At 58.6% G+C, this 24,953-nt stretch overlaps 1 protein-coding gene across 10 annotated transcripts in view; it reads left to right on the plus strand.

The window, feature by feature from the left end:
* Window positions 1-208: 208 nt before the first annotated feature.
* The window catches only part of ABCA2 (ATP binding cassette subfamily A member 2), a 46,464-nt gene continuing 21,719 nt past the window's right edge, over window positions 209-24,953 (plus strand). For 4 of the 10 annotated variants that reach the window (XM_009668047.2, XM_068914689.1, XM_068914685.1 and 1 more), the window contains exons 1-16: window positions 9,722-9,775; window positions 14,254-14,347; window positions 17,083-17,194; window positions 17,733-17,899; window positions 18,175-18,302; window positions 18,588-18,692; window positions 19,171-19,356; window positions 19,672-19,890; window positions 20,632-20,966; window positions 21,554-21,713; window positions 22,025-22,153; window positions 22,499-22,666; window positions 23,101-23,197; window positions 23,654-23,827; window positions 23,910-24,012; window positions 24,798-24,912. In XM_009668047.2, coding sequence (XP_009666342.2) covers window positions 9,737-9,775; window positions 14,254-14,347; window positions 17,083-17,194; window positions 17,733-17,899; window positions 18,175-18,302; window positions 18,588-18,692; window positions 19,171-19,356; window positions 19,672-19,890; window positions 20,632-20,966; window positions 21,554-21,713; window positions 22,025-22,153; window positions 22,499-22,666; window positions 23,101-23,197; window positions 23,654-23,827; window positions 23,910-24,012; window positions 24,798-24,912 — 2,331 coding nt within the window. In that variant the 5' untranslated portion in view covers window positions 9,722-9,736. Of the gene's footprint in view, window positions 339-9,721; window positions 9,776-12,985; window positions 13,141-14,253; window positions 14,348-17,082; window positions 17,195-17,732; window positions 17,900-18,174; window positions 18,303-18,587; window positions 18,693-19,170; window positions 19,357-19,671; window positions 19,891-20,631; window positions 20,967-21,553; window positions 21,714-22,024; window positions 22,154-22,498; window positions 22,667-23,100; window positions 23,198-23,653; window positions 23,828-23,909; window positions 24,013-24,797; window positions 24,913-24,953 lie in introns of those variants that run through there. The other 6 variants (XM_068914686.1, XM_068914687.1, XM_068914690.1 and 3 more) reach the window with 4 other exon arrangements.

The following is a 24,953-nucleotide window of genomic DNA, read 5'->3' on the forward strand; positions in this document are numbered from 1 at the left end:
GGGGGGCGGTGTTGCGCAGGGCCGGGCCGGGCCGGGCCGGGCTGGGCACGGCGGCGGCAGGGCCGGGGCCGGGGCCGGGAGAGGCCCGCCCGCTGCGAGCCGAGCCCTCTGCGGACAAAGGGTGGCGGCGGGGGCCGGGCCGGCCATGGCGGTGGGCGGCGGGTGAGCCGCGGTGCTGCGGCGCGGAGGGCGCGGCGCGGCGCGGCGCGGTGCGGGGGGCGCCCCGTGCGGCGGCGCCGGCTCGGCTCGGCTCGGCTCGGCTCGGCTCCGCCATGGGGTTCCTGCACCAGCTCCATCTCCTGCTCTGGAAGAACGTGACGCTGAAGCGGCGGAGCCCGGTGAGCGCCGCAGGGGGGGCTGCGGAGGGTCCCGCGGGGTGCAGAGGGTCCCTGGAGGATGCTGAGCTGTATCTAGGCTGGAGGGGGTCCTTAGAGGGTGCAGAGGGGCCTCTGGGGTGTCGGGGCTCCTTGGAAGATGCTGAGCTGGGTGTTGGGGGGCAGGAGGGTCCTTGGAGGGTGTGGTGGCTCCCTGGAGGGTGCATGGGGGCTTTGGGGTGCAGAGTGGAGCTGCTTACCCCAGCCCTGGCCTACTGAGCAAGCCTGGGGCTCTGCACCCGCTGGGGTGCTGTGCCTTCCGGGGGTGGGGTGAGCAGCCTTGGGTGCTGGCTCCGGGTGCTGTGAGCTCCAGCACCTCTGCAGTCCTGGGAAGGCCAAAGCTGCTACGAGGGCAGCAAAGCCTTGCTAGAGGGGGATGCTGCAAAGTCACCCCCATCCCTAATTCTGTCTATCCAGAGCTGGGGGGACAGGGGCAGGGTTCAGGCCTGTCTATGCCACGCGCTGGCTGAGGGGGAGCCCTTTGGAGCTGCTGGCCTTGCCTGGGTGGGGGCTCGGCTCCTCGAGGGTGCTCAGGAGCCCCGGCTGCTCTGAGCTTGGGGTTTCTCTAGATGTCTTTTGGGCCCTATTCCTTTCTGTTCCCTTGTCGCCACCTCTCTCCCCGTTGGCCAGGTTCTGATGATGAATACCGCATGGGGTGGTGGATGCAGAAATCTAGTGATGTCTGCTTGCCTTGGGGGCTGGAGAAGCGTGGATGTGGTTTGTTCGCAAAGCTCTGGAGTGGCTGAGCAATGCCTCTCGTTGCCCAGCTGCTGGCACATCTGTCTGAGTGCCCGTGCCCCGGAGCAGGCTGGACAGCGTGGTGGCACATATCTTGCAGCAGCAACAGTTGGGTCTCTTGCCTGCCCCTGCTCCCACCACGTGCCTATGTCTGTGGGAGCCATCCAAGGCCTTTGGCAGCAGTGGGCACCATGTGTGGGTGCCTGCTCGAAGAATGCAGGGCTGCTGGCTAGATACGGTCTCTCTTCCCTCCCGTCTGCCCAAATCTTTGCTGTGGGCAGCTTCCCCGTTTGCACCTTGGACCTGTTTGAGAACTCAGATGCCCTGGGCACTGGCGGGACTCTGGTCCCAGGGGCTGTGTCTCCAGGGTGGGAGAGCTTTCCCAAGCTCTTGGCATCTGCTAGCTATAAATAGGCTTCCAAATCATATGTGGGTCAGAGCTGCATCCTTTCTATGTGCTGGAGAGAGCTGCTCCTGCTTTTTGGATACAAGGGCATGAGGCCAGAGAAACTTGGGGTTTCCTAGAGGTCCACCCCTCTGCTGGGTCCCCTCTAAAGCTTGCCAGGAGGAGGGGCAAAAGGCAGATTTTTTTTCTTGTACCTGGTTGCTAGCACAGGAATGGATGACAGGTTGGTATGCATATAGGGCTGGGGTCACAAAACTAATTTAACCCTTCCCTGGCCTTTTCTGCCTGGTTTGTATTGTGGTGGGATTATCTGGCTGAGAGGGTTGGCATGTTCCTGCTGGGCAGGTGGGAAGGGGGTGCAGTGGCAAGGTGGACGATGCTGGGGCAGGCCCCCAGCTTGGGGAAGGCTCTTCACCACCCTGCCAAGCGTGCATTTGCAAGTCGTGTCAGGTCTTCACATGAAGATTGGGGAGGTGCTGAGGTGCTTGGGGAAAGGGGCTTTAGCTGGTGAGCTGGGGAAGGACCATCCCCAGGGATGTGGACAAAACCCCAGGAGCTGCATCGGTGGCAGGCTCGGCAAGGGGGATGGGTGCGCTGGGCTCTGAGGGAGCTGGTTATTTTTAGAGGCTGGGGGAGGGTAGCGAACTGCTGCTCCCGAGCTGGTAATTCTCACTCTTCTCCCTCCCAAATATCCTGGAGGCCTGATCCTGCATCAGCAGGATCCTTCGTCAGCAGCCCAGGAGCATCAGACCCTGGTCCATCCTGCTATCCAGAGCACCAGAGTCCACCTGGGCCGGGGAGAGCATGGGCAGATCTGGGCCAAACTCAGCTTGTGGGGAGGTGTCCACTGCCCAGGCAGCCTCTGTCCCACTTTGATGAGCGAGGGAGCTGCTCTTCGGCTGAGTCATCCCTGCTCCTTGCCCTGAGAGGAACTGAGCAGCCACGGGAAGGGACGATGTGTCACAGATCCTGCCCTCGGGGGCTCCCCACTGCCTGTGGACAAGCAGGCTGGCACAGCTATCTTGTGCCCTGCTGGCTGCTCCTGGCACCTGCTGACCCTTGGCAGATGCTCCAGACTTAGTGACCATGGCTGATGGGATTGCAGCCTGGGAGAGCGCTTCTCCTTTGGCCACTCTCTTTCTCCCTGACCCTTGCTATCCGTTTCCAGCTCAGCTGGGTGATGTGGGAGTGAAATCTAAAATGCTGCTGCAGTAGGCACCTGCTTCCAGGCTTGCTAGACCTGGAAGGAGGAGGGCAAGATGCCCAGGCCTCTTCACCCCCACATGAAGGGCCTTCACAGGCGTTGCCTGATCTCTGCTTGCTGAAGGTGGTGAGCAGGGCATGGTATTTATGGGAAGGCTACCAGATTGCAACCCCTCACCTGCACAAAGTTGCTGCGTGCTTGGGGCACGTAGGAGGTGGTGTGCAAAACACAAGCCATGTGCCAGAATAGGAGCTGCCACTTGGGGCAAAAAGTGATCTATATTATATCCTGTTTGGGTGCAACCCCCAGGATGGTCAAGCCCTGAGGATGTGTCTGTACCCAGCAGGCATCACCTGAGCCCATCTCCTACTTCTTTTTGCTCCTGCTGCTTTTGAGTCCTGTGGTCAGCCCAAGCTCCCTGTGTTTCAGCTGTCTGCCCACCCTGCTGGCTACCTGGACACCAGCTTGCCCACTCCTGCGAGAGCTCTGCACTATCCCAAGCAGCCAGGGAGCAAAGCTGATGGACAAGCTTGCTTGCCAGGGTTGACTCGGACCCCTGCCAAAGTCCAGCCTTTCAGCCCTGGCCTTGTCAACCTCTGCTGATCCCTGCAGCTTGCTCTCCCTGTGGGTGAAACATCTTGCAGTTGTCTGCCCAGGACCTGCCCAGAGCTGGGCAAGCTAAAATAGGCCCAAACCCCTTCATCAGCCCAAGGGGAATCCTGCTGTGCCAGATGGAGGCTAGTAAGTCAGGCTGGAGGGATTAAAGCATGGAAGGAGGGTAAGCACAAAACCTCTGCCCTGCTGTGGGTTCACCCTGGTAGGTCACAAGTGGGTGGCAGTTGGGCAGGAGTTGCTGGGCTTCTCCTAAGCTCACAGAGGGTATGTGGTGTATGTGTTGCCCTCTCCTGGTGGACAGCCAGACGTCATTGTGGCCACGCACTTGGCACAGGGCACTGCCCTTGAGTACATGCCCCAAAGCGCAGTTCCCTTTCCTTTCCAGCAATACTGAGGCCAGCGGCTCTGGTGCACTGGAACAGGAGATGGGGAGGGTCTCTCCCATAAGCAAATGCCTTGTGTTCAGCAGCGCCTGTGGCTGGCAGGGTGCTGGACTGGGACTCGGAACTGGGGCCAGCTCCTTTCTCTGCCACTGAACTACTGGGTGATCCTGGGAAAGTCACCTTCCGTCTCTGGACCTCAGTCTGGTGTTGCAGCTGGGCTGTGTGCCCCTATGATGGGACGAGTTAGCATTCATCCTCAGCACCTTGATCTGGGGGACTGTTTTGGAATTAGCACTGTAATAGGGCACAAAAGCTGTTTCAGGACAGACACTTTGTCCTCAGGCTCTGCATTTTGCTTATCTGCTTCAGGACGCTCAGCACTGGCCGGTCCCAGCCCTGGTGGAGGGATTGGCAGCACCTGGTGCAGTAGGGCTACAAGACTGGGTGGCCTGTGCCATGTGTCACCTGCTTCTGTAGCCCTTCTGTGGGGGCTGGCACCCCCCACTGGCACCTCAGTTATCTGTGGTGATACTCATGATCTTGCTCTTTTCTTGAGAGGGATTTGCTCTGTAGTGGCAGCCTAATCCTGTGGTGGTGGTGTCAGGAACCCTTGCTGTGGTCTTGAGACATGACGTGCATGGGCTCAGCAGGGAAGATGTGGCTGCAATGGAGGGAAGAAGGGCTCAGCCAGCTGCAGGAGCCGTGACTGACTGGAAAAAGAGCCGGCAGGGGAAACAGGGCAGGAGCATGCACCCTGCAAAGAATAAGGATGTCATCAAGTTGTTTGCTTTGCGTCTGTGTCTGAGGAGCGCCTGCATCGTGGTGAGGATGGTGTTCCTTGGCTGTGTCACGGTGCCCTTGTAAGCACTTGGCCTGGGTCTGCAAGAGAGTGTCTGACTTTGCCCAGAGTTGCCCTTCTGCCCTGGGGGCTGCTTTGGGGTTTGGCCATGGTTTTATTCTTCCTATGCTGGAAGTTCGGGCAGGAGCTCCTGGGATGATGGGGTCTGAGCAGAACATCGCCTTTAGATGGAGTGAAGTCAAGATTATCGGTGCTCCAAGGATAGGCAATATCCTGTGGGTGCAATTGTTTACAATCCTGGGAAGTCTAGACTTAAGGCCTTCCTAAGTCTAAATCCATTTAAGGCAAGAAATCCAGTAAGTAACCTTAACTGTGCCCTACAAAGGGCCTTGGAGGGTGGGCATAACTTTTTGGGCAGATATTCTAAGGGATAGCGTTTCAGATGACTTTTTAGCTTTTTAAACCTACAGTGGTTTTAAAATTAACAGTTGAACTCTCAGATTATCCCCAGGCACTATGTGAGGGCAAAGTTAAGGGTGTTTGGCCATGTTCCCAATTGCTTTCTGTGCAGACACATTTGGAACAGGAAGGTAAGTGTGACCGGAGTTCCTGGCTTTTTAGTGATGGAAGGGCGCTATGGAAGTTTAGTTTGTGAGGATTGGCAAAGTGCATTGGGGCTGTATGGAACCTTCCTGGAGGAGCTGTGAGCTGGAGTTGAGGCTCCAAGAGCTACTTCTGTTTTGTGGCACATCTCTGGTGTCAGCAGGGGTCCCAAAGTCTGAGCTCAGGATGGGGAGAGGATGTATCCAATGCTGCAGGGCCAGAGGTGAGCTGGGGAGCAGGAGAAGGCTTGGCCTCATGCTGGGAAGGATGTGTGTCTTCTCCTGCTCCTTGTGTAAGAGCTGGGAGAGCTCCCACTGCTCTAATGAGTTGTCCTAAAAAGTCTGCCCCATTCTCCTCCCTGAGTAGGAGAGGGCCTGGTGTAGGGTAACCTTGTTGCTTCCAAAATAAGCCAGGTAGGAGGAGGAAGAGGAGGTTCATTCTTTGTCTCTGAACTGCCTGGGAGCTGGTCTAGCATCACCTACACAAGGGTACAGCTCCCCACCCAGGCCTGGGGCCACAGCTGGGAACCTCTGGAGGAGCAAGCACCCTGTTTCTGCAGAGGTGCTCCCAAAAGCTGGTCCTGGCAATGGGGTGGCAGCTGAGAGCTCAGCCCCTGGTGGGATAAGGCAGCACCTATTGATTGGGCCCAGCCCTCCGCTGGCTCAGCATGGTCTTTGACCTTCCTGTTTGCAGCGGCTCTGGGGGAGGAGGGGGTGGCGGGTGCCTGGGGCGAAGCTGGCAAGGCCGTGCCAGGCAACATCTCTCTGGATCGCCCCTGCTGGGGCAGGAGTCCTCTCGCACTGGTTTCTGGAGCCATTGGGCCTGTGCAGGCCGCTGGGAAGCTGCGGCCGGGGCCCAGCTTGGCCGGCACCTGTTGCTGATTCTTTCATGGCCCGCAGCGGCCCAGAGAGGAGGGTGGGCGGCTGCAAGATGCCGCGCTGCTCCTCCCCTGCAGCTGGGCCACGAGCGTGCGTGCGTGCGCGGTGCCCTGCCTCAGGCTGTGTCCTCCCGTCTCCATCTCTCTGCGTACGGCTGCTCCGCGCTGGGGCGTAATAACAGCTGCTAAAGCAGACACCAGCAAAACCCAGCCCGTCCTCAGGCCTGAATGGCCAATAGTCCCGGGCTTGTGGCAGCCCCTGGCCTGGGAGATGTCTGCCTAGCAAAAGCCAGATGCGTGCAGGGCACCGTGCTGGCGATGGCCTGTGCAGTGTTGGGGCACAACGTAGGAGAGACGTGGTGGGAGGGAGCTACGCTGGGAGGTGCTGTTCACAGGGCAGCAAGGGGCTGTGAATTGCAGACTTCCCTGTGGCTGTGCAAAGCTCTCCAGAGGATGTCCACAAAAGCCACCAGAGCCTGAAATTGCTCCTTTTGCCCCTAGCTGTTCTCCTGGGACACTGTGCTCACCCCTGCAGGCAAGGAGCCCTGGGCTGCCGTGCTTAATTGAGCGAGGACTTGGGCAGCAGTGTAATGGTGTGGGGCTGGGTGGTATGACTGAGGGGGTGGACCTGGGCTACCTGGAGCAACGGCCTCTTTCCTTCTGCCCTGCCTGGTTCTGGCAGGGCTCCCCAGAGACCTGGGCCCGTTTCACCTTTGTTTCACTGGACATTCAGCATTCTTCTGGTCTCCAGCCACTGCATGCAGCTCTGGAGCAGGCTGCCTGGTGAGGTGCAGTTTTGGGTGACTTGTCGGTGAGTCTCTGTGAGGATTTTTGATGACTGTTGTCTGGCTCCAGCAGAGTTTGACCCCCTGGTTCAGTGGGCACATAGGCTTGAATGGCTCCAGCCCTTCCAGCCCTGGTTTGAGAGGGGTTTGGCAGGCCAGGTGCTGAAAGCGTTAAGGCCGCGCTTTGGATCCTACTTTGACCCTCTTTGCGCAGCGTTGGAGCTGCTACACGGGGAGACGATGGGCAGCTTTCTAGGGGGTCATGAGTGGCAAAATGTGTCTAGCTGATGGGACATCCCAGCTGTTGTATTTGTTGCAGTCGGACCCTGCGCTGCCAACTCCTGGGAGCAGGGCAGGGGCCAGTCTCCCCTTCTGAGGGGTTTTATTTGGGGGCAAAGGGGTGACCGAGAGGATCGGACTGGCTTTCTCTGCGCCTTGTGGTGTTTTGGGCCCAAAGAGGGAAACCCACCTGGGAACATGTAGATGAGGAGCCTCTACAAGCCAGGTGCCAGGCTTGGAAAGGGAGGTCATGCTGGCAGCTGCAGGAGAGTGGTGCCTGGCACTAGCTGGAGAGCACAGTAGCAGCTCCATAAATGTGAGGTTTCACCAAAACGCTCTGTAGTATGGGAAGGCAAAAGCAAGAGGTGGGAGAGGAACCTCTCCATTGGGTGCAGCTGCTCAGGGTACATGTCTGAAAGAGCTGCCCATTGGCTTGTCCTGTTGGACCCCCTTGCTCTGGTACCCAACTAAAGCAACATGCTGGAACCAGAGCAGGGGGAGGAACTGTCCTTGGCCCTCAATTGGGTTCTTGGCTAAAGTAGGGAAGAGAAGGGGTCATAGAAAGCTTTAGTCATCCAATATAGGGAGTTCCTCCTCCAGATAACTTGGTGCCTCCAGATTCCTGCTCCCGAAGGTGTGTCCCAAACCCAGCTGGCAGGCCTGACATCTGGGCATGTGTGTAAAGGGAGGATACAGAGGTGGAGGCATGCTCTCCTGGAGGCGTATGGTGATGGGACAAGAGGCAGTGGGCACAAGGTGTATCAAGTGACATTCTGATTTAGATATAATGGAAAAATTCTTCACCGGGAGAGCAGTCAGATATTGCAAGAGGGGCCAGAGAGGAGCGCTTGGCTGGGACACTGGGTGCCTTGCTCATCTGAAGTCTCTGGTACCCTTCTTTCACCAAGACAGCCTTTTGATCCTTCGCACTCCCCAGCTGTAAGGTTGTGTTTGCAATAAGCAGGTATTTGACAACACTGCGATTCAATGTTTGGATGGCTCAAAATTTGAAAGCTTTTTCTTTGTCTTTTAAATGCCATTGGAAAAGTTTAGGTGTTGGTTCTCTGGGAACTGATGGACCCCCATCCCCTGGGGCTTCTGTGGGCTGGTACCCCTGTGCCTGCTGCCTCTGGTCTCCATGCGCAGAGGTTGGACCTGTGGAAGAGGCTGGTGGGGAGAAGGAGGCAGCAGCAGGGCTTGTCTTCCTCTCATCCCTCCCCAGTGAAAAGGTCAGGTAAATCATGGCCTTTCCTGCTGTGAGTGCAGGACAGGATTTTTTTCACTGTTTGGCCAGGCTTGCCCCGGGCTGTGCATGGTGCTGTTTTGGCTGGATCAGGGCCAGCATTTGCTTGCTTGCTTGCACCACAGGAACAGCTGGGATTTGGGGGGAGAGGCAAAGAGTGCAGGAAGGACATGACCAAAGCCAGAGAGCACCCTAATGGCAAATGGTGGGTGCCCAAGAGTCCTGCTCTTGCCCCTCTGCTTACCTCTCCACCTTTGGGAGGGGAGAAAGGTCTCGTCCTGTCCTGTCAGGGGGTGGCCAGTGGTGCTGTGTCCCCCAGCTCTGCTGTGAGTTCAGGGGCTGATGCCACCCATTCTGAAGGACTGGCAGTGGTCCCAGTGAGCTGGGGAAGGGATGCAGTGGCAGAAAGGGTCAGGACTGGTCTGGAGATAGTGGCACGCTGGTCCAAGCAGAGCTGGACCAGGCAGGTGGGAGAGGAGCTGAAGGAATTTGGAGATGGCTCAGTAGTCCCCAGTGCCAGGCTCGGGCTGGAGGTGGTGCTGATGTGGCAGGTGTGAGGTGGAGGGGGCTTCCCTGGGGTTGCTGCAGGTTTTGGAGCTAGGGGAGCAGGCTGGAGACAGCAGCCGCATCGCAGCTTGGAGGGGTCTCTGACAGCGGAGGGCTCTTAACGCTCCTCTGCTGCGTCGCACTTACGTAAGGTGACAGCCTGCCGGAGCTGCCGCAGGCTTAGGCAGCTTTCTGGCAGTGGGCAGGAGGGATGGAGCAAACCCTCGGTGGTGGTGTTCGGCATGCGGAGAGCTGCCTCCGTCCTGGGCCTGGCTGGCCTTACAGGGAAAGCCCGGGCTGGCCATCTCAACGCACCTGCTGCCTGTGTGTCCTGTGCTGCATGAGCTGGGCAAATGGGGATGGTGGCGGCGTTGTCCTGCCAAAGCCCAGCCTGGCCATCAAGGACACTTCTCATAGTGTGCAACGTGCATCACACTAACCCTGAGCTGTAGTGCAGCATTTCCCCCAGCCAGGAGGCTGCTTCCGTGTTACTCGGGCTGTGCCGCACCATATGGCCCTGGCGTTGCCCAGCTGCTTTTCGTCTCTGCTCTTTGCTCTTTCCCTGCCGTGGCAGGGTGGAGCACAGGCTTTAAGCTGTTGGCCTGGTGCTCCAGGAAGCTGAACACCCACCCAGCAGGGAGCTATCTGCCTTATGTCTGCAGCATGCTGGCAGCACCCAGGGCCTCATCCCTTGCCTTCCTGGGGCTGGGGAAGGTGGGGAGCCAGTGCTAAATATATCTTACCCTACCAGCTCTTTCCCTGAAGTATTCGCCAGGGCTGGTGCCCTTTTAGCAGGCTGCAGGGACCTGGGAGTCTGTCCCTACATGGCCTTGGGTTTTTTGTTTGTTTGTTTGTTTGTTTTAAGGATGGTACCTGGGTCCAGGATGATGTCTGGCCTCCCACAACAGGGAGTCGGCATCCAGGTGAGGGGCTAGGGGAGGGGATGTGAGATGGGAAGGGGCCGTTTGCGGGGAGGATGCCCTAAGGGGGAGCCAGAGATGTTGAGGGCATCAGGGGTGCGTTGTCTGCTCCTGCCCCCAAAATGTGTCCAGTGCTCGTGACTTGAGGGGCTGTGAGGCCGGTCCCTGGGGGCTGCCACCTTCAAGCAGGTCTCACTGTGCGCTCGGACCCCGTGGCCTCCATTTTCCTCACCGCCATGGGCAGGAGAGGCAGATCAGCACCGTGCTGCGCCCCGCGACCCATGGGGGCTGCATGTCCTCCATCCCTGCGCTTCCCGGGCCCGCCCTGAGCTTCTGGGAAAGGAGTCAACCGAAAGGCCAATGACACACGTTTAAAAAAAAGCAACAAAAACAATAAAGCAAAACAAACAGGGCCCTCCTTTTCCTAACAAGGGCCAAACAGTGCCAACCCGAGCCCCCGCCTGGTACGTGGGGCTCAGCGGGAAGTGCCAGGCGGGGCCAGTGGAGGGCACAGACCCACAAATGTTTGCACACAGAGGCTCGATTGTGCACATGGTAAACAGGGCCCGGAGCGGAGGACAAAGGCTGCCCAATAACAAGCGGCCAGTATGGCAGGGCCTGGGTGCTCTGTGTCACCTCCCTGCCTGGCAGAGGGGTGCTGTGACACCGGGGACTGTGCCTGGGACTAGTCATGCCAGACAGAAAAGGGATCCCCCAGCAGCTCTGCCCTGGATCGGGACAGCCGGAGGCCCTGGCGCTGCTCCAGGGCCACGCAGCCTGGCCCGCCTCGCTCCTTGGGCATCCTCTGGCTTCGGGGCAGCCTCCTCCCTGCCAGTGTCTCCTTCCCCAAAACAAAACCCTTGCCAGCAAGTGACTAGGCCTGCTCCCTAGCTGCCTTTGTCCTCGCCGCCCCACTCCTGCTGGCCGCAGTTCCCTGGAAACCTCCCCCCTGCGGGCTCCTTGCTGCGCTGGGGCTGAGCGGATGACTAAGTCGGTGGCTGGAGGCAGCGCAGCGCGTGGGCGTGGGGTGGGTGTTGCAGCACCAAACGCTGGGGTGGCCGCCGCAATCCTTGGAGCTCGCTGTGCTCCGCAGTTTCTCTCCCTGCCCTGGGTGTTTGCATCTCAGCCCAGCATGCAGTCAGCAGCCCAGGTAATCACAGAATCACAGAATCGTTTAGGTTGGATGGGACCTCTGGAGATCATCTACTCCAACCTCCCTGCTCAAGCAGGGTCCTCTAGAGCATATTGCCCAGGATCACATCCAGACGTGTTTTGAATATCTCCAGCGAAGGAGACTCCACTACCTCTCTGGGCAACCTGTTCCAATGCTCTGTCACCCTCACAGTCAAGAAGTTTTTTCTCAGGTTCAGACGGAACTTCCTGTGGTTCAGTTTCTGCCCGTTGCCTCTTGTCCTGTCGCTGGGCACCACGGAGAAGAGGCTGGCCTCATCCTCTTGACACTCCCCCTTCAGATACTTGTACACGTTGATGAGATCGCCTCTCAGTCCTCTCTTCTCCAGGCTGAACAGGCCCAGCTCTTGCAGTCTTTCTTCATAGGAGAGGTGCTCCAGTCCCCTAATCATCTTTGTAGCCCTCCGCTGGTCCTCGCGTGCAGGCTGGAGGTTGGCATGGCGTTGGGACACAGCTGCCAGGGAAGCATTTATTCTCCAAGGCTCTTGTGCTCTTTGTAGCTCCTTTGGTGCTGGAGAGGGCAGAGTTAAGGGTAGAAAGGAGTTACTCCATGTGGGGGTGGCTGAGGGATGTGTTTGGCAAGGAGAAATGTCCCAGCCTGCCCCCGCCAAGCAGTGCTGGCCCCTTCCCCAGCTCTGTCCTGCTCCTGGAGCTGGGTCCATGCGTGCAGCCATGTCCTGTGCGTGCAGCACGCAGCCTGGAAGCGGGGCCATGCAAGCACAGGAGCCTACTCACCTTCTGCACTGACATGGGGTGGTAGCAGGGCCTGGAGGTGCTGCCAGAGTGCCTCGGCCATGCGCCAGCGCGGGATCCTCGTGCGGGGAGTTCCCCTGCTCACTGCGCATTTGTTCGGCTGAATGAACTTTTTGGCAGAGCGCTCTCAGCCCTTGTACGAGTCCGGAGGAGAAGAGAGGCTGTTACAGACAGAAAGGCCCGGCCTCCCGTCACCTGCTGCTGGCTGTGTCGTTCCAAGCAGTCACTTTCATTTTAAAATCCTCTCTTCATTTTAAAATCTAGATTTATACAGAGTTACCAGTTTGTGATTTACCGTTTTCATCCTCTGTAGCTCTTTAAAGCACTAAGACTCACTGTGAGGGCACTTCTGCTGAACAGGATCCTTTGGGATGGACTGGTTTTGCTCTCCTTCCATGCGTGGAAAGTTACTTCTTGCTATCCTAACCCCACCGTGGCCCAGGCTGGGAGAGCTGACCAGGGAACAGCATTTCCCTGTAAAGCTCGGAGAGATGGACCTGGTGCTCAGCTGTGTCCACTCGCCCGGAGATGCGGCTCAGGGTGTCCAACCTGCCTGGGGGCATGTGGCTCTGGCCAGGTTGTGGGGACAGCTCTGCCTCTGCCTGGCCTGGCCTCCGGACAAATCCTGCGGGCACTGTGACATTTCCAGGCTGAGCCACTGTTGTCTTCTCTGGTGAGATGAGCCTTTTTCCTGAGCTGTGCCCTGGTGTTACCTGGCACGGTGCTTGCTAGCATGAGCTGAAGCCCACCCGGCAATGCGCAAGTGAGCCAGATGATAGTGCGGCCTTAGTGGAGCCTACCTCCTGGGAGAGTGGCCAGGGATAAGCCTGACCCAGGGATCATGGCCACTTATACCCTGAGAGCCCAGCTGGCATGTCTCCTGGCATGGATGGACAGATGGGCAGCAGGGGCCTTTCCCAGGGCTTCCCGGCTGAGCATGGCAGATGTTTGCTAGGTCTCCATCCCATCAGACCCCAGCCCTGGCTGCCTGGTATGAAGCAGGCCTCTCCCACAAAGGGAGCTTGTTGGTACCCGATGGGGGAATCGGGTCCCCTGATGCCTGCTGTGGCCATCGGCTTACGCCCACAAGACCCCGAGATCCTAGGCCTGCTCCTCATGGTGTGCTGTTCCAGGGGAGGCAGCTTGCCCAGGTCAACCCAGGTGATTGGGCTGGAGCGGGAGCAAAGTGGGACAAGGGTGGCTTGCAAGTACCTTAGTGAGCACTTTCTCCATGAGCAGGGCTGCGGCCTGTGACGCCTGATGTGGCAGCAGTTCCCCTTGTGCAGGGAGGTTGCTTGTGGGACCTAGACAAAGGCAGTCCTGGGGTGATGCCTCATGCACGGCCCCCTCTGCCAACACACCTGAGTCCCTGTGGCCCCCTCCCAGGACACCTGGATTCTGGACTGACCCTGGAGTGAGTTGAGGTAGGCTCACCTTGCCCCCTGTGCCTCAAGTTTCCCCAGCAACAATGTTTCTTATCCCTCGCTGTAGGGACCCCAATTACCTGTCAAGCCCATGGCCAGGGCTGGGAGCTTGCTGGGGGGCAGCTTGCTGTGCCAGCCTTCTCCTTGCCTCCACTGAGCATCAGGCATCCCAGGACGAGGTTGCACTGATAGCAAGCTGAGCGTGCTGGCCACTGGTTACTAGAAGTGATTGGAGGAGTTTGTACCCATACCCTGGGTCTCAGTGAGTCAAGCCCAGCCTGGGCTGCATGTGCTATTGGGGTCAGGGATTCCTGAGGATTTATTGTGGCTTACCATATGCCACTGTTGGAAATCCTATGCAGCTGGTTGCCTTCTGGGTCGGCATGGAAGGGGTGCATGAGGTGGGCGAGAGGCGCTCTTGGCCTCCTTGGAAGTCCTCTCCTTGCAGGATGGAGGAAACTGAGGCATGTAGGGTGTGATGGGAGGTGAAGTGGAAAAAACCCAAGCGTTTGGATAGCGGGTCCTAGGTTTGACCCTCCAGGCTGCACTCTGTCCTTGTGATGGAGAGCACTGGTGGGTGAAGGGGCCTTTTGTGTCCTGTGAGCGTGGCTTCACCATGTGCATGGCTGCACATGTGGCTCAGGTACCCCTGGGCTGTCTCCTAAGAGCAGGAGCATCAGCCTGGACTCAGGGTGCATGCACGTGTGTTGGCTCTCCCAGGATCAGGGCACCTCAAGCCAGGATTGGCTCTGAGGGCTCAGTCCAGCCCCAGGACTGCTGCAGAAGATTGCGAGGCTCTGCCCAGCCCAGTGCCCTCTATCTCCAGGTGCTCTTCAGCTTTCCAGTACGACATAACCCAGCTGCAGCTAGCCCACACAACCTGGGTCCTGTTCATCTCTGGGTCCCAGTGGGATGGAGCCACGACAGTGCCCTCAGTCACTCGGCAAGACACAGGCACTGGCCCCACCCTGCACCAAGCCACTCCTGCAGCTACAGCGTCTCCTGGGAGAGGGCAGAGGGGTGCTCCAGAGACCCCCATGGTGCTGCCCACGCTCCTTGGTAGCCAGATTCTCTACCCAAGTGTCATGTTCCCCTCTGCTTTGTCATCCACAGTGGGTGCTAGCCTTTGAGATCTTCATCCCTCTGGTGCTCTTCTTCATCCTTCTGGGGCTGCGGCAGAAGAAGCCCACCATCCCTGTGAAGGAAGGTGAGCGCAAGCAGGGGCAATGCCTGGAGCACCCTCACTCAGGACTGGGACAGGGTCACCACAAGGCTCTGGGGAGCTGCTCCAACCCTCTGGGCACAGCCTGGGGACCAAGGGAATCTAGAGGGCAGGGGCCTTTCAGCAGCATAGCACTGGGTGGTGAGTGCCAGGGCACTGCAGCGAGGGTTTGAGCTGCTAGGTGGGCAGCACCTTCAGCCTCTGGGCTGGCAGGTCCAGAAACAGGAGGATTTGGACAACCAGGATCGTTCTGAGCCTGGGGGGGTGACCAGGCCCGAATAACCTTCGGATGCCATCAGAAGAGACATTTTGTCCCTGCGCAAAGGCACTTGTAGGGAGTGGGGTGATGGACCCTGGGACCCCAGCCACAGGCCAAGGTAACGGTGGTCTGAGCTTGTGTTTCAGCTGCATCCTGGCAGTGTGCGAGGGAGAGGCAAGCTGCGAGGAGCGCTGGGGTCCAGGCTGCGGGCAGTGGTGGGCAGTGTGCTGGTCCCCACCCTGGCTCTGATATGTAATCTGTGTGTTGTGGGGGTTTTTTTTGGTTTGTTTTTTCTTTCTTTTCTCTCATATTTTCTTTTTCTTTTCCACCATCACCCCTGCCTGCCTGCCCTCCATGCCTCTACTGCATGCTCCAGTCTGTAAGTTGGTTGGATGGGTGGGTGCCTCTTTCTCCCTCCCTTCCCCTTCCCCTGCCTTTGCCAGTGAAGTGCGCTGGGGAGACAGAGCCCACTGGCTCCACTCACTCTGGCCTAATCCGCACTTCTGTAACCCTGTCACCTCCTTCCTTCTCAGCTGGTGAAGATCTGCTTGGGCAGCCCAGCGTGGGCCATATCATCCCTTCCCTGCTGTGCCCACTGCTCTGGCTGTCCCAGACCCCTTTGGTGCTGCCCTATGTAGATCAGTCCATGGTGGTGTCTCCATCTGACTTTCTTTGCCCAAAACCTGGTTTAGCAGGTGCTGAGGCTGATCATGGCTGTGACCCAGGTCAGTCGAGGCTGGAGATGGCTTTCCTGGCCAGGCAGAGGCTCATCCTGTTCCTTCTTCCCTCTCTCCTGGGGCAAACCCTGTTGGATGCAAGCTCTGGTATAACATGTGGTCTCCTGGTTTTGCCTGTGTTCCCCAACACTTGTCCCCTGAAGAAGCCTGGCTGGAGAGGGCTCCCCAGCCCCTTTGCTGTCATGGGACTTGTCCCAGCCCCATACAGCTGAGGCCGATCCGTGAGGTTGGGACACTACTAGAAAGGGCCTGGAAGACAGCGAGATGCCACCTAGCTGGTGGGCTGGGACATGCCCGGTGCCCCGATGCCTGGCTTTGTCACCTAACTGCAGCACAACTGTCAGTGCAGAGCACCTTCCTTGCTCACCCAGGGCTGGGCTGTTGGCCTGTCCAGTGCAACGTTGGGCCCCGTTTGCCCTGGGATATCAGTTTTCAGCGCCCAGAAGCACCTCTTCACCAGCTTCTGTCTCTTGTGGCTGTGCTAACAGCACTGATCTCCTTCTAACTCTGGGTCCACCAGGGCTGATGGGGGGGGACAGGCAAGAGAAAGGTCCTGCTGTGTCAGCCTCGTGGTTGGAGGCTCAGGGAACCAGACAGCTGGTGTTTATTCAAGGCAACATCTCCAGATTGTGGCATCTTGCTGCTACCCAGGTGTCAGGCACTGGGCTGGAGCGGGCCCCAGGCCTTCTTTCCGTGGAAAGGCTGCTTTCAAGCTTTCCTTGCTATGCCCAGCACCATCCTCACTAGGAGTGAGAGGCCAGGCTTGTCTCCAATGCCTTTGCAGCCTCGCACCAGCAATTCTCCTCGGGCTGAGCCAGGAAACCCTGCCAAGGGCCAGGGCTCTGCCAGGTGGGTTAGTGCCTGATACAGCTCTGGGCTCAGTGGTGAGATGCTCCTAAAAATGGCACTGCTTCGCAGGAGCCTCAGTCCCCAAGAGGTATTGTTCAGTGACAGCTCACCCCATTGGGGATGGGGACAGGCAGGACTGCTGGGCTCATCTCACCCCAGACCCCAGGACATGCGAACTCCTTCATCAGGAATAGTCATCAAATACCAGGGTTGGGGGTGAATGTTTGCTGTCTCCTCATTGCTCCTCATTTTTTCCATCTCTCTCTGCTGCCTCAGTTTGTCATTTCTTCTCACCTCCTCCAGCCACACGTTGGGGCAGCTGGGCAGGGAGGAGGATGGGATTTGAGAAGGGGCCATGGGGGCTTGGAGAGCTATGGGTGCCAATTCTTTAGCCTGGCATATTCTTTCTCTTCTTCCTTTTCCTCTGGAAATCCAGTGGTGCTTCTCAGAACTTACTAACAAGAGCGGCCAAGAGGCCAGGGGAGGTTGCTGGCAGTCCTAAGGGCGAGGGTCAGAAGTCCAGCATCGTCCTGGGGCGGGAGGGCCACCATCACCCAGACGGAAGCAGGCAGGGTGAAGAGTGCAAGTATGGCCTGGGAGCCCCTCAGGGTGCCCTGGAGATGGGCAGGAGCAGCCTGCCCAGATCCCTGAAAAGCCTCCAACCTGGGGAGACCCTTCATGGCAATGTAGCAAGAGCAGCAGACTTCTGACCTCTGCCATCTGCCCTCCTGCCTGGAGACGTAGCCTCCCGTGGTGGTTGTATGGCGCAGTGCTCCTACTTCTCTCTGAACTGAGTGTCTGTCTCTCCGGTGGCCCTCTCCTCCCCTGCCCCTTACCTTTCTCCTGGCTCTTGTGCGGGCTCCCTCTGGCTCCAGCTTTCTACACGGCGGCCCCCCTCACCTCAGCTGGGATCCTGCCTGTGATGCAGTCTCTGTGTCCGGATGGCCAGCGGGATGAATTTGGCTTCCTGCAGTACTCCAATTCCACGTGAGTTGGGCCCTTCCCTGCTCTCCTTTTCTCCAGCTCCCTGTTCATCCCACACAGCACAGGCACGTGTGTGCATGCATCTTCTCATACTGGCAGTGTCCCATCTGAAAAGATGCACAACCTGTATCCTTCAAAGCATTTGGATGCAGTCTCCTGGGTCCCCAAGGGGCAGAGGACATTTGAGCCTGTTCCCTCTGGGCTTGCAGGGTCTCAGATGCCTGGTGGTCTGCTGGGAGGAGGGAAGGAGATGGCCCCTCAGGGACTCTTTGAGGTGTTGGTGTTCTTCTTCACATCCCTGGCACATGTTTCAACTTAGTATGAAGGCAAGGGAAGCTCCTGGGGGCAGCAGTGTGGGGACCATGCAGCTGGGCAATGCCCTTGTTGTCCCAGGCAGCGCAGCTCCCCACATGTGCACCCCAGGGGTCTTGGGCCCACCCCAGGGCCATGCTCTGGCTCTGTGGAGGAGCACACACACCAACCCAGCAGTATGGCCACAGCCCCTGTTGCTGACGTTATTGGGGTGCTCTGCTCTCTTCAGGGTAACACAGCTCCTCGAGCACCTCAGTGAAGTGGTGGAGCAAAGTAACTTGTTTGACCCGGACCACCCAGGCCTAGAAGAGGAGCTGGAGTCCCTGCGCCGGCGCCTGGAGGCCCTCAGCAGCAGCGAGCCTAGCTCCATGGAGACCCACTTCAGCAGCCAGGCAGGTAAGCACTGTGCCCTGCCAGCCCACATGCTCCTGTGCAGGCAGGGGTAGGGGGATGCAGGCTCAGAGTGGCAGCAAGCAGGATGAGGGTGTCCTGTCTGCTCCCATGCAAGGCACCGAGCGATGTGGCAGTGTGTGGCAAGGCCCCATCACTTTCTTTCATCCCTGCGGGCCCTTCATGCAAGGGCAGGACCAGCCCCTGCACGAGGCCATGCCCTGTATCCCTGCCGTATGTAGCTGCTCTGACCTTGTGCTGCCTGTTTTGCTCCTTGCCAGGATCTGGCTTCACCTTGGCATGGGCAGCCAAGGACCGGGGCGAATTGCACCGTTTCCTCACGCAGAATCTATCCCTCCCCAACGCCACAGCTGAGCTCCTCCTGGGCTCCAGCATTGACCTCCGGGAGGTAGGTGAGCAGAACGGGACAGGCCCTGCACAGCAGTGCAGGGATGGAGGGATGAGTTTTTCCAGGAACGCTGAGCTACAACAGTAGATGCGCATTTCCTGGCCCAGTCCTAGCCCTGATCACAGTGCAGTCATGGTGGGGAGCCAGTGGGCACCCAACAGGGACACATCCTGCCCTGCAGTCCCTCTTGCCCCTTGCCCCGCATGCCAGGGTATCCAGTTCTCTCCACTCTCAGCATGCTCTTCCATGGCATGCTCACCCACCATGATTACGTCCCTGTTGCAGGTGTACCACCTCTATTTTGGATCTTCTCCTTCGGTACCCGACGACACCCATGAGAGAGATCTGTGGGATCGGTTTGGCCCCAGTGAGAAGGTCTTGAAGCTGGAGGTGAGAGGTGTTTTGGTGCCCCAGGTGGAGGATGTAGCGAGGTGTAGCTTGTCCTTCCCTTCCCCTCTGCACCTGCCTGCCTGGCTTGCCCCAGTCCTGCCCCACACTGAGGTTGTCTTTTGAGGCAGAAGGGGTATGATGGGACATTACCACGTGGCTGGGGCACTAACCAGGGATGCCTTGGTCCCATCCTGGCACTGCCACTGCACTTTGAGGAAGGCCAGTCTCTGTGCTTCAGTTTCCCACAGCAACATGGTTGATAGGACGTTGCCAGGACGTTGGAGGGTGGGGCAGAAATTGTCAGCTCCTGTGACCTGGGCTGTGGAGAGCCAAGAGCTGCGCTCCTGGAAATCCGCATGTCCTCTTTTCCTGCACCCTCCATGGAGACTGTGGATGTGGGTGCAACATATGTACTTGGGGAGACCAAGGGAGGGAAGGGGGCCCAGGGGACAGCCACTGCCATAGGTGCCTCTTGCAGAAGAGCCTCCCCAGCGGCTGGAGGACCCTGCGAGAAGGGCTGATACACAAGGCCCTGCGTGATCCCTCCAGAGCCTCACGCAGGCAGACCCTGCTCCACCTGCTCTCACAAGCTCTGGGCCTTGCCAGCGCCGCCCCAGGGCCCACCGACTCCTACAGCCCCCAGGCCTTCGTCTCGGAGATGGAGGTGAGCAGCCAGGGGAAGACAGACTCCGCAGGTAGATATCCTGGAGCCTGTGCTGGGAGCAGACTCCTCCAGGGAGTTACTGGGCTCTGGTTGGGCTCTCTTCCAGGCTGGTTATGGCACATGGCCAGTTCTTCACCAAGTGCCCAGGGTTGGGACAGACCCCCTCTCTGCCCTCCGTCCCCTGTGCGGAAATGGGGGTACATGAGAACAGAGCAGGAGAAATCGCTAGGGCTTTGGGCATTGCTGCAGTGTCCCAGCCCGTCCAGGGGCTCTTTGTACAGGGGGTGATAAAGCTGCTGGCTCCCTCCTCTGCAGAATGTCGTCTTCACGGCACCAGTGCTGGAGCACCTCACGTGCGACCAGAGCCAAGGGGGGCTGCGGCGCCTCCTCCACGTGGCTCCAAGCCAGCAAGCACTGCTGCAAGCTTACCGGGCGCTGGTGTGCAATGGGAGCCAGGCGGCCCGTGAGGAGCGCTTTGCCCAGCTGGCCACCGAGCTCAAGAACCAGCTGGACGCCCGCAAAATCGTCAGCAGGGTGAGTGAGGGACAGGGATGTATCTTGAGAAGGTTTTCCCTAGCTGCTGAGAGCTGAGTGGGGCCAAGGTCTTGGACCGCAGGACTCCTTTCCCTGCCCAGATTTCTGTGCCACGCTTCAGGACATGGCCTGTCCCCTCTTGGTCACCCCCTACCCTCTCACAGGGCATCTCCCCCCTGCCCAGCACCACACGCCCCTGGGGTTGGTCCTCTCCTGCCTCTCCGCTCCGGTGGGACCACAGATAGTGTCCCTCTCCTGGCACCCAGTCACACTGCCTGTTGGATGTGGCAAGGGGCAGAGCACTGGGTGCTCCCTAACACCCTGTGTCCTCCCAGTGGGTCCCCTACAGGGTCCAGCAGGGCTCCTCTCCCCAGGGCTGGTGAGGCCCTCAGTGGCACGACTTCTTAAGGCTCTGTCTGGAGTCTCCTTTTTCATCTCATCCTCATCTAATATGTTCCTTTCTGTGACTAATAGGGAACACTGTGCTTCCTGCCTGCAGGATGCATCTCATCTTCCAGCAAGACTCTGCAGGGTTTGCCTCCTGCTGCCCAATTGCTAAGGATGCAAAGAGACAAGTCCTGGGGCCCAGCTGGGCATGGCTCTAGCCCTTTGCCAGGGAAAGGGGAGATGCCATCCTTAGGGGTCCCCTTTGAATCCCATTCTCTAGTAACAGGTGATCAGGATGCCCCTTTGCTCTAGTTTCCTGGCCAGGGGTAACTCTTTACCTGTTTGACTTTGCAGCTAAAGCTGGATGAGGTGAACAGCACAGCCACCCAGCACCGGCTCCATGCCCTCCTTGAGGATCTCATGGAGATGGAGAAGGTTCTCCGCGATATGGATATTCTCTCAGCTTTGGCCAAGCTGCTACCCAAAGGAGCTTGTGCCAGCAAGGCCCCATCACCCACCGCCAACAGCACCGGCTGGGCCAGTGGCAACGCCACGGCGGGCAACAACACCACAGCAGAGGAGGAGGGCAACAGGGAGGGCATGCCAGGTGGTGAAAACCCACAGGGGCAGTTCTCAGCCTTTGTGCAGCTGTGGGCCGGGCTGCAGCCCATCCTGTGCGGGAACAACCGGTAGGAGCCCTTGGACGAGCTGGATGCAGAGCCTGGGTGCGCGAGTGATGTGATGGTCTGTGGCTTGGCACTTAGGTGCTCCCATCCTGATGAGGTGCAGGGGGGTGCAGAGGAACCTGCCCTGCCTTTGCCAGTGATAAAGGGGGCCCAGACCATCCCTTGCTGAGGCCTTGGGTGGGATTGGTGCCACACTGACTGCACATGTGGCCATGGCCAAGGGAAGATTTCCATGCCAGGCAGCAGCACTATGGCATCTCACTGGTTTGGGAGTCACTGTGAAATCCTCCACCTGGGCAGCAGCCAGAGAAGACAAGGAGTCTGGGTTGGGAGCGGGAGGGCTGGGGTGGATTTTACACCCTAGGGTGGGCACTGCCAGGGGACATGCAGGAGGAGCACACTGGCAGGGTGGCTTACCTGGTGCCAGGCCTGGCGTGGTGCTGCTGTAGCACCTCCTCTTCCTCCCTTGGCTTCCATGGTGGGGAGGCTTGCACTTCCCCAGCGCTGAGGCATTGGGGGCATGCTGGGCAGTACCCTCTGCTCCCAAAACCTCTGCTGCTCCCAAACCCAGGACTGACCTGTGTCTGCAGGACAATCGAGCCTGAGGCGCTGAAGCAGGGCAACATGAGCTCTCTGGGCTTCACCAGCAAGGAGCAGCGAAACCTGGGCCTCCTCGTACATCTTATGACGAGCAACCCCAAAATCCTCTACGCTCCTGTGGGCACTGAAGTAGACAAGGTCATCCTGAAGGTGAGGGCTTAGGTTCATGATGGTGCAGAGAGGCCAGGACCCGCATCCTTCCTGTCCCACTAGCCCTGCTCCAAGAGGGACGTGCTTGCCCAGACAAGCTCAGCAGGGGCAGTGTACCGTGTGAGGCCAGGGCTGGGCTAGCTGCCAGCCAGTGCCGTTGGAAATTTGTAGCCACTCTGGAGTGCTTGGGATGGCAATGCCAGCAGGGAGGTGGGCAGATGTGTCCAAGGCTGCTAGTGATGGAATGCAGCACCTTTGTGGAGAGCCAGGTGCCCTTGCCCCTTTCCGCTGCGTGACCTTCCTCCCCCCAGGCCAACGAGACCTTCGCCTTCGTGGGCAACGTCACCCACTATGCCAAGCTGTGGATGAACATCTCCCCGGAGATCAGGGCCTACCTGGAGGAGGGCAGGCTGCAGAGACGCATCCGCTGGCTCCAGCAGGTAGGATAGTGCTGCAAGGCCCGAGCCTGACTGGACCTTACTGCCCCGGGGGCAAGAAGGGGATCTGCTGCCCCCCCACTTACCCCTCTTAGCCTCTGTGCCAACGTGGGGAGGGAGGATACAGGAACAGATGCTTCACATGAAGGTGCTCAGGTTGTCCCTGAGTGCCTACCCTGCTCTTGCGAACACTAGGCTGAGTTCCTTGTGCTGGGTGGACACTGTCCCCCTTATCCCCAGGAGGAGTGCTGGGAGGGGGTTGGTCCTGTTTGTGTCCACAAGGAGGGCAGCACTGAGAGGCAGGGGGTACCCTAACTTCCCTCTGCCATATCTGCCTCCCTGTCCCAGTTCACAGCCGACCTCCATAAGCATCCAGAGATCCTGAATGTCTCCGACAGCGACCTTCTCCACAGCTTCCTCAATGGCAACTTCTCCCTGCCCAACGCCAGCGTCCTGCTCCAGCAGCTGGACACCATTGACAACGCTGCCTGTGGCTGGGTCCACTTCATGGCTAAGGTGAGGCTGTGCCCGCCCATGGGCTTGCGGAGGCCAGAGCAAGACTCACCGCCCAGAGCGGCCACAGGGCCACAGGGCCAAAGAGGCAGTCACGTCTGCTCTGACTTCCTTCAGGCCACAGGTTCAGGTCACAGCATCTTCCCTGTCACAGGGAGAAACAATGTTGGGACACCTGGAGAAGATGCTGGCTTCTCCAACGCAGGAGCTTTTGGGGAGATGTTAGAGGCAGAGGTGCCCATCTCTATGGGCTTATGAGTATCCAAGAGCTTTCTGTCCCACTAGCTGGGCCTTGTGGGTTGGGCTGGCCCAGGTGATGGCTGCAGAGCGGGGGCTTGCAGGGTCACTGTGGGTGGCGTGCTCCGCAGTGTGTGCAGGGTCTACGTCCTGGACCTTTGAGGGGCAGTGGGATCTCACCAGCCTTCGCCTCCTGCCAGGTCAGTGTGGACATCTTCAAAGGCTTCCCGGATGAGGAGAGCATCGTTAACTACACTCTGAATCAGGCCTACCAGGACAATGTCACCGTCTTTGCCAGTATGTTCTTGGGAACCAGTCCCTTCATGAGAGTCCTTTGCCAGCCATGCCCCAGACCTGGAGCCAGCTCTGGGATGTTGACTGCTTTGGTGCATGTTTTGAGTGAATCGGCTTTGTGCCAACTCCCTCTTGCAGTACCCATCCTCTCCCTCCTGACCTCCCTCCTGTTGTCCCTCAACCCTGGGCCTGCCAGACCCAGAGCCCTGATACTGTCCTAGCTCACCCATCATGGATCGCTGTCACCTGCCTGCCCTGGGCTGGATCCTGTGTGAGGGCCATGCAAGCCTTCCTCTGTCATGGTAGCCATGGGCTAGCTTCTTGGCTTGGCCCACTGAGGACGCATTGATCCTAGGGTCCCAGCAGAGCTCTCGTGTACCTGCCTGTTGCAGTGCATTGGCTGGTGTCACTGGGCTCCTGTGGTGCCAGCGCCCTCCCTGCCTCCCCCCATGCCCGCAGGTGTCATCTTCCAGACCAACAAGGATGGCTCACTGCCCCCTCACGTCATGTACAAGATCCGGCAGAACTCCAGCTTCACTGAGAAAACCAACGAGATCCGGCGGGCATACTGGCGGCCTGGCCCCAACACCGGTGGGCGCTTCTACTTCCTCTACGGCTTTGTCTGGATCCAGGGTGAGTGCCAGCTTCTCGCTAGGGCTGCCCTCCATCCCCTGCCCGTGCCACTTGGCTCACCTTGACCTCTCCTTCTCCCCAGATATGATGGAGCGTGCCCTCATCAACACGTTTGTTGGCCACGATGTGGTGGAGCCTGGCAATTATGTGCAGATGTTCCCATATCCATGTTATACCCGGGACGAGTGAGTAGCCCCATGTGCCACAGGGTGGGCAGGGGATGGAACTTCCATTTTCCCTTTGGGGCAGTCCAAATAGGCCAGGACTCTTCAGCTGGGAAAAAGGGACAAATGAGGAGGACCTGAGAGAAGTTGGTGACATTGGGAGTGAGGAGCAACTAGTTATCTCTGTTCCTTGGACCACCAGTCTAAGGAGAGCCCTCAGAGCAAGCAAGGGGAAGTTTTTTTTTCCCAATTCATAATTCAAGTGAGGAACTCACTGCTGCAAGAGTCTTGGAGGCTGAAAGACTCAGGGAGAGCAATAGGTGCTTTGTAAATTCATGGTAGATGGGTCTGTTGGTGGTTGTTAAACATGGCGGTCTGGATGAAGCATCTGGCATGAGAAGTCCCCAACTCACCAACCCTCCAGGGCGGGAGGACAGAAAGGGCCTGTCCACATCAGGGTAGGCAGGACATCGGGCTGAGCCCACACGGATGCTGCTGGCCTGCCTGCTGGGGACCTGCCAGCCAGGACACCTGGCTTTTGCTCTGGCTTTTGCTGTGGGCTTGTTAGAGGAGCTCTGAAAAGTACTTCCCCCTCCCTGTACCTCAGTTTCCCCAGTTATAAAACGATGGCAGGATCGGTAGCTCTTTCAGGACACTAACGAACTGCTGAACCAGAGGCCTGTGGTCCTTCCCAGGTGGTGGAAGAGCCCCTCAGCTGCCCTGGGGCTTGTCCCCCCCGGGCCCTCCCCCTTTCCCTGTGGTGATGCTGCCATCCAGCTCTCCCTTCTCTTCCCATGCCCTACCAGCTTCCTCTTTGTCATCGAGCACATGATGCCCCTGTGCATGGTGATCTCCTGGGTCTACTCAGTGGCCATGATGATCCAGCACATTGTGACGGAGAAGGAGCATCGCCTGAAAGAGGTGGGGAAGCTGGGAGATGCCTTGGGAGAACCCGGAATCTC

Source organism: Struthio camelus, chromosome 20 (genome assembly GCF_040807025.1).
Source record: "Struthio camelus isolate bStrCam1 chromosome 20, bStrCam1.hap1, whole genome shotgun sequence".
In the NCBI taxonomy this organism is placed as follows: Eukaryota; Metazoa; Chordata; class Aves; order Struthioniformes; family Struthionidae; genus Struthio; species Struthio camelus.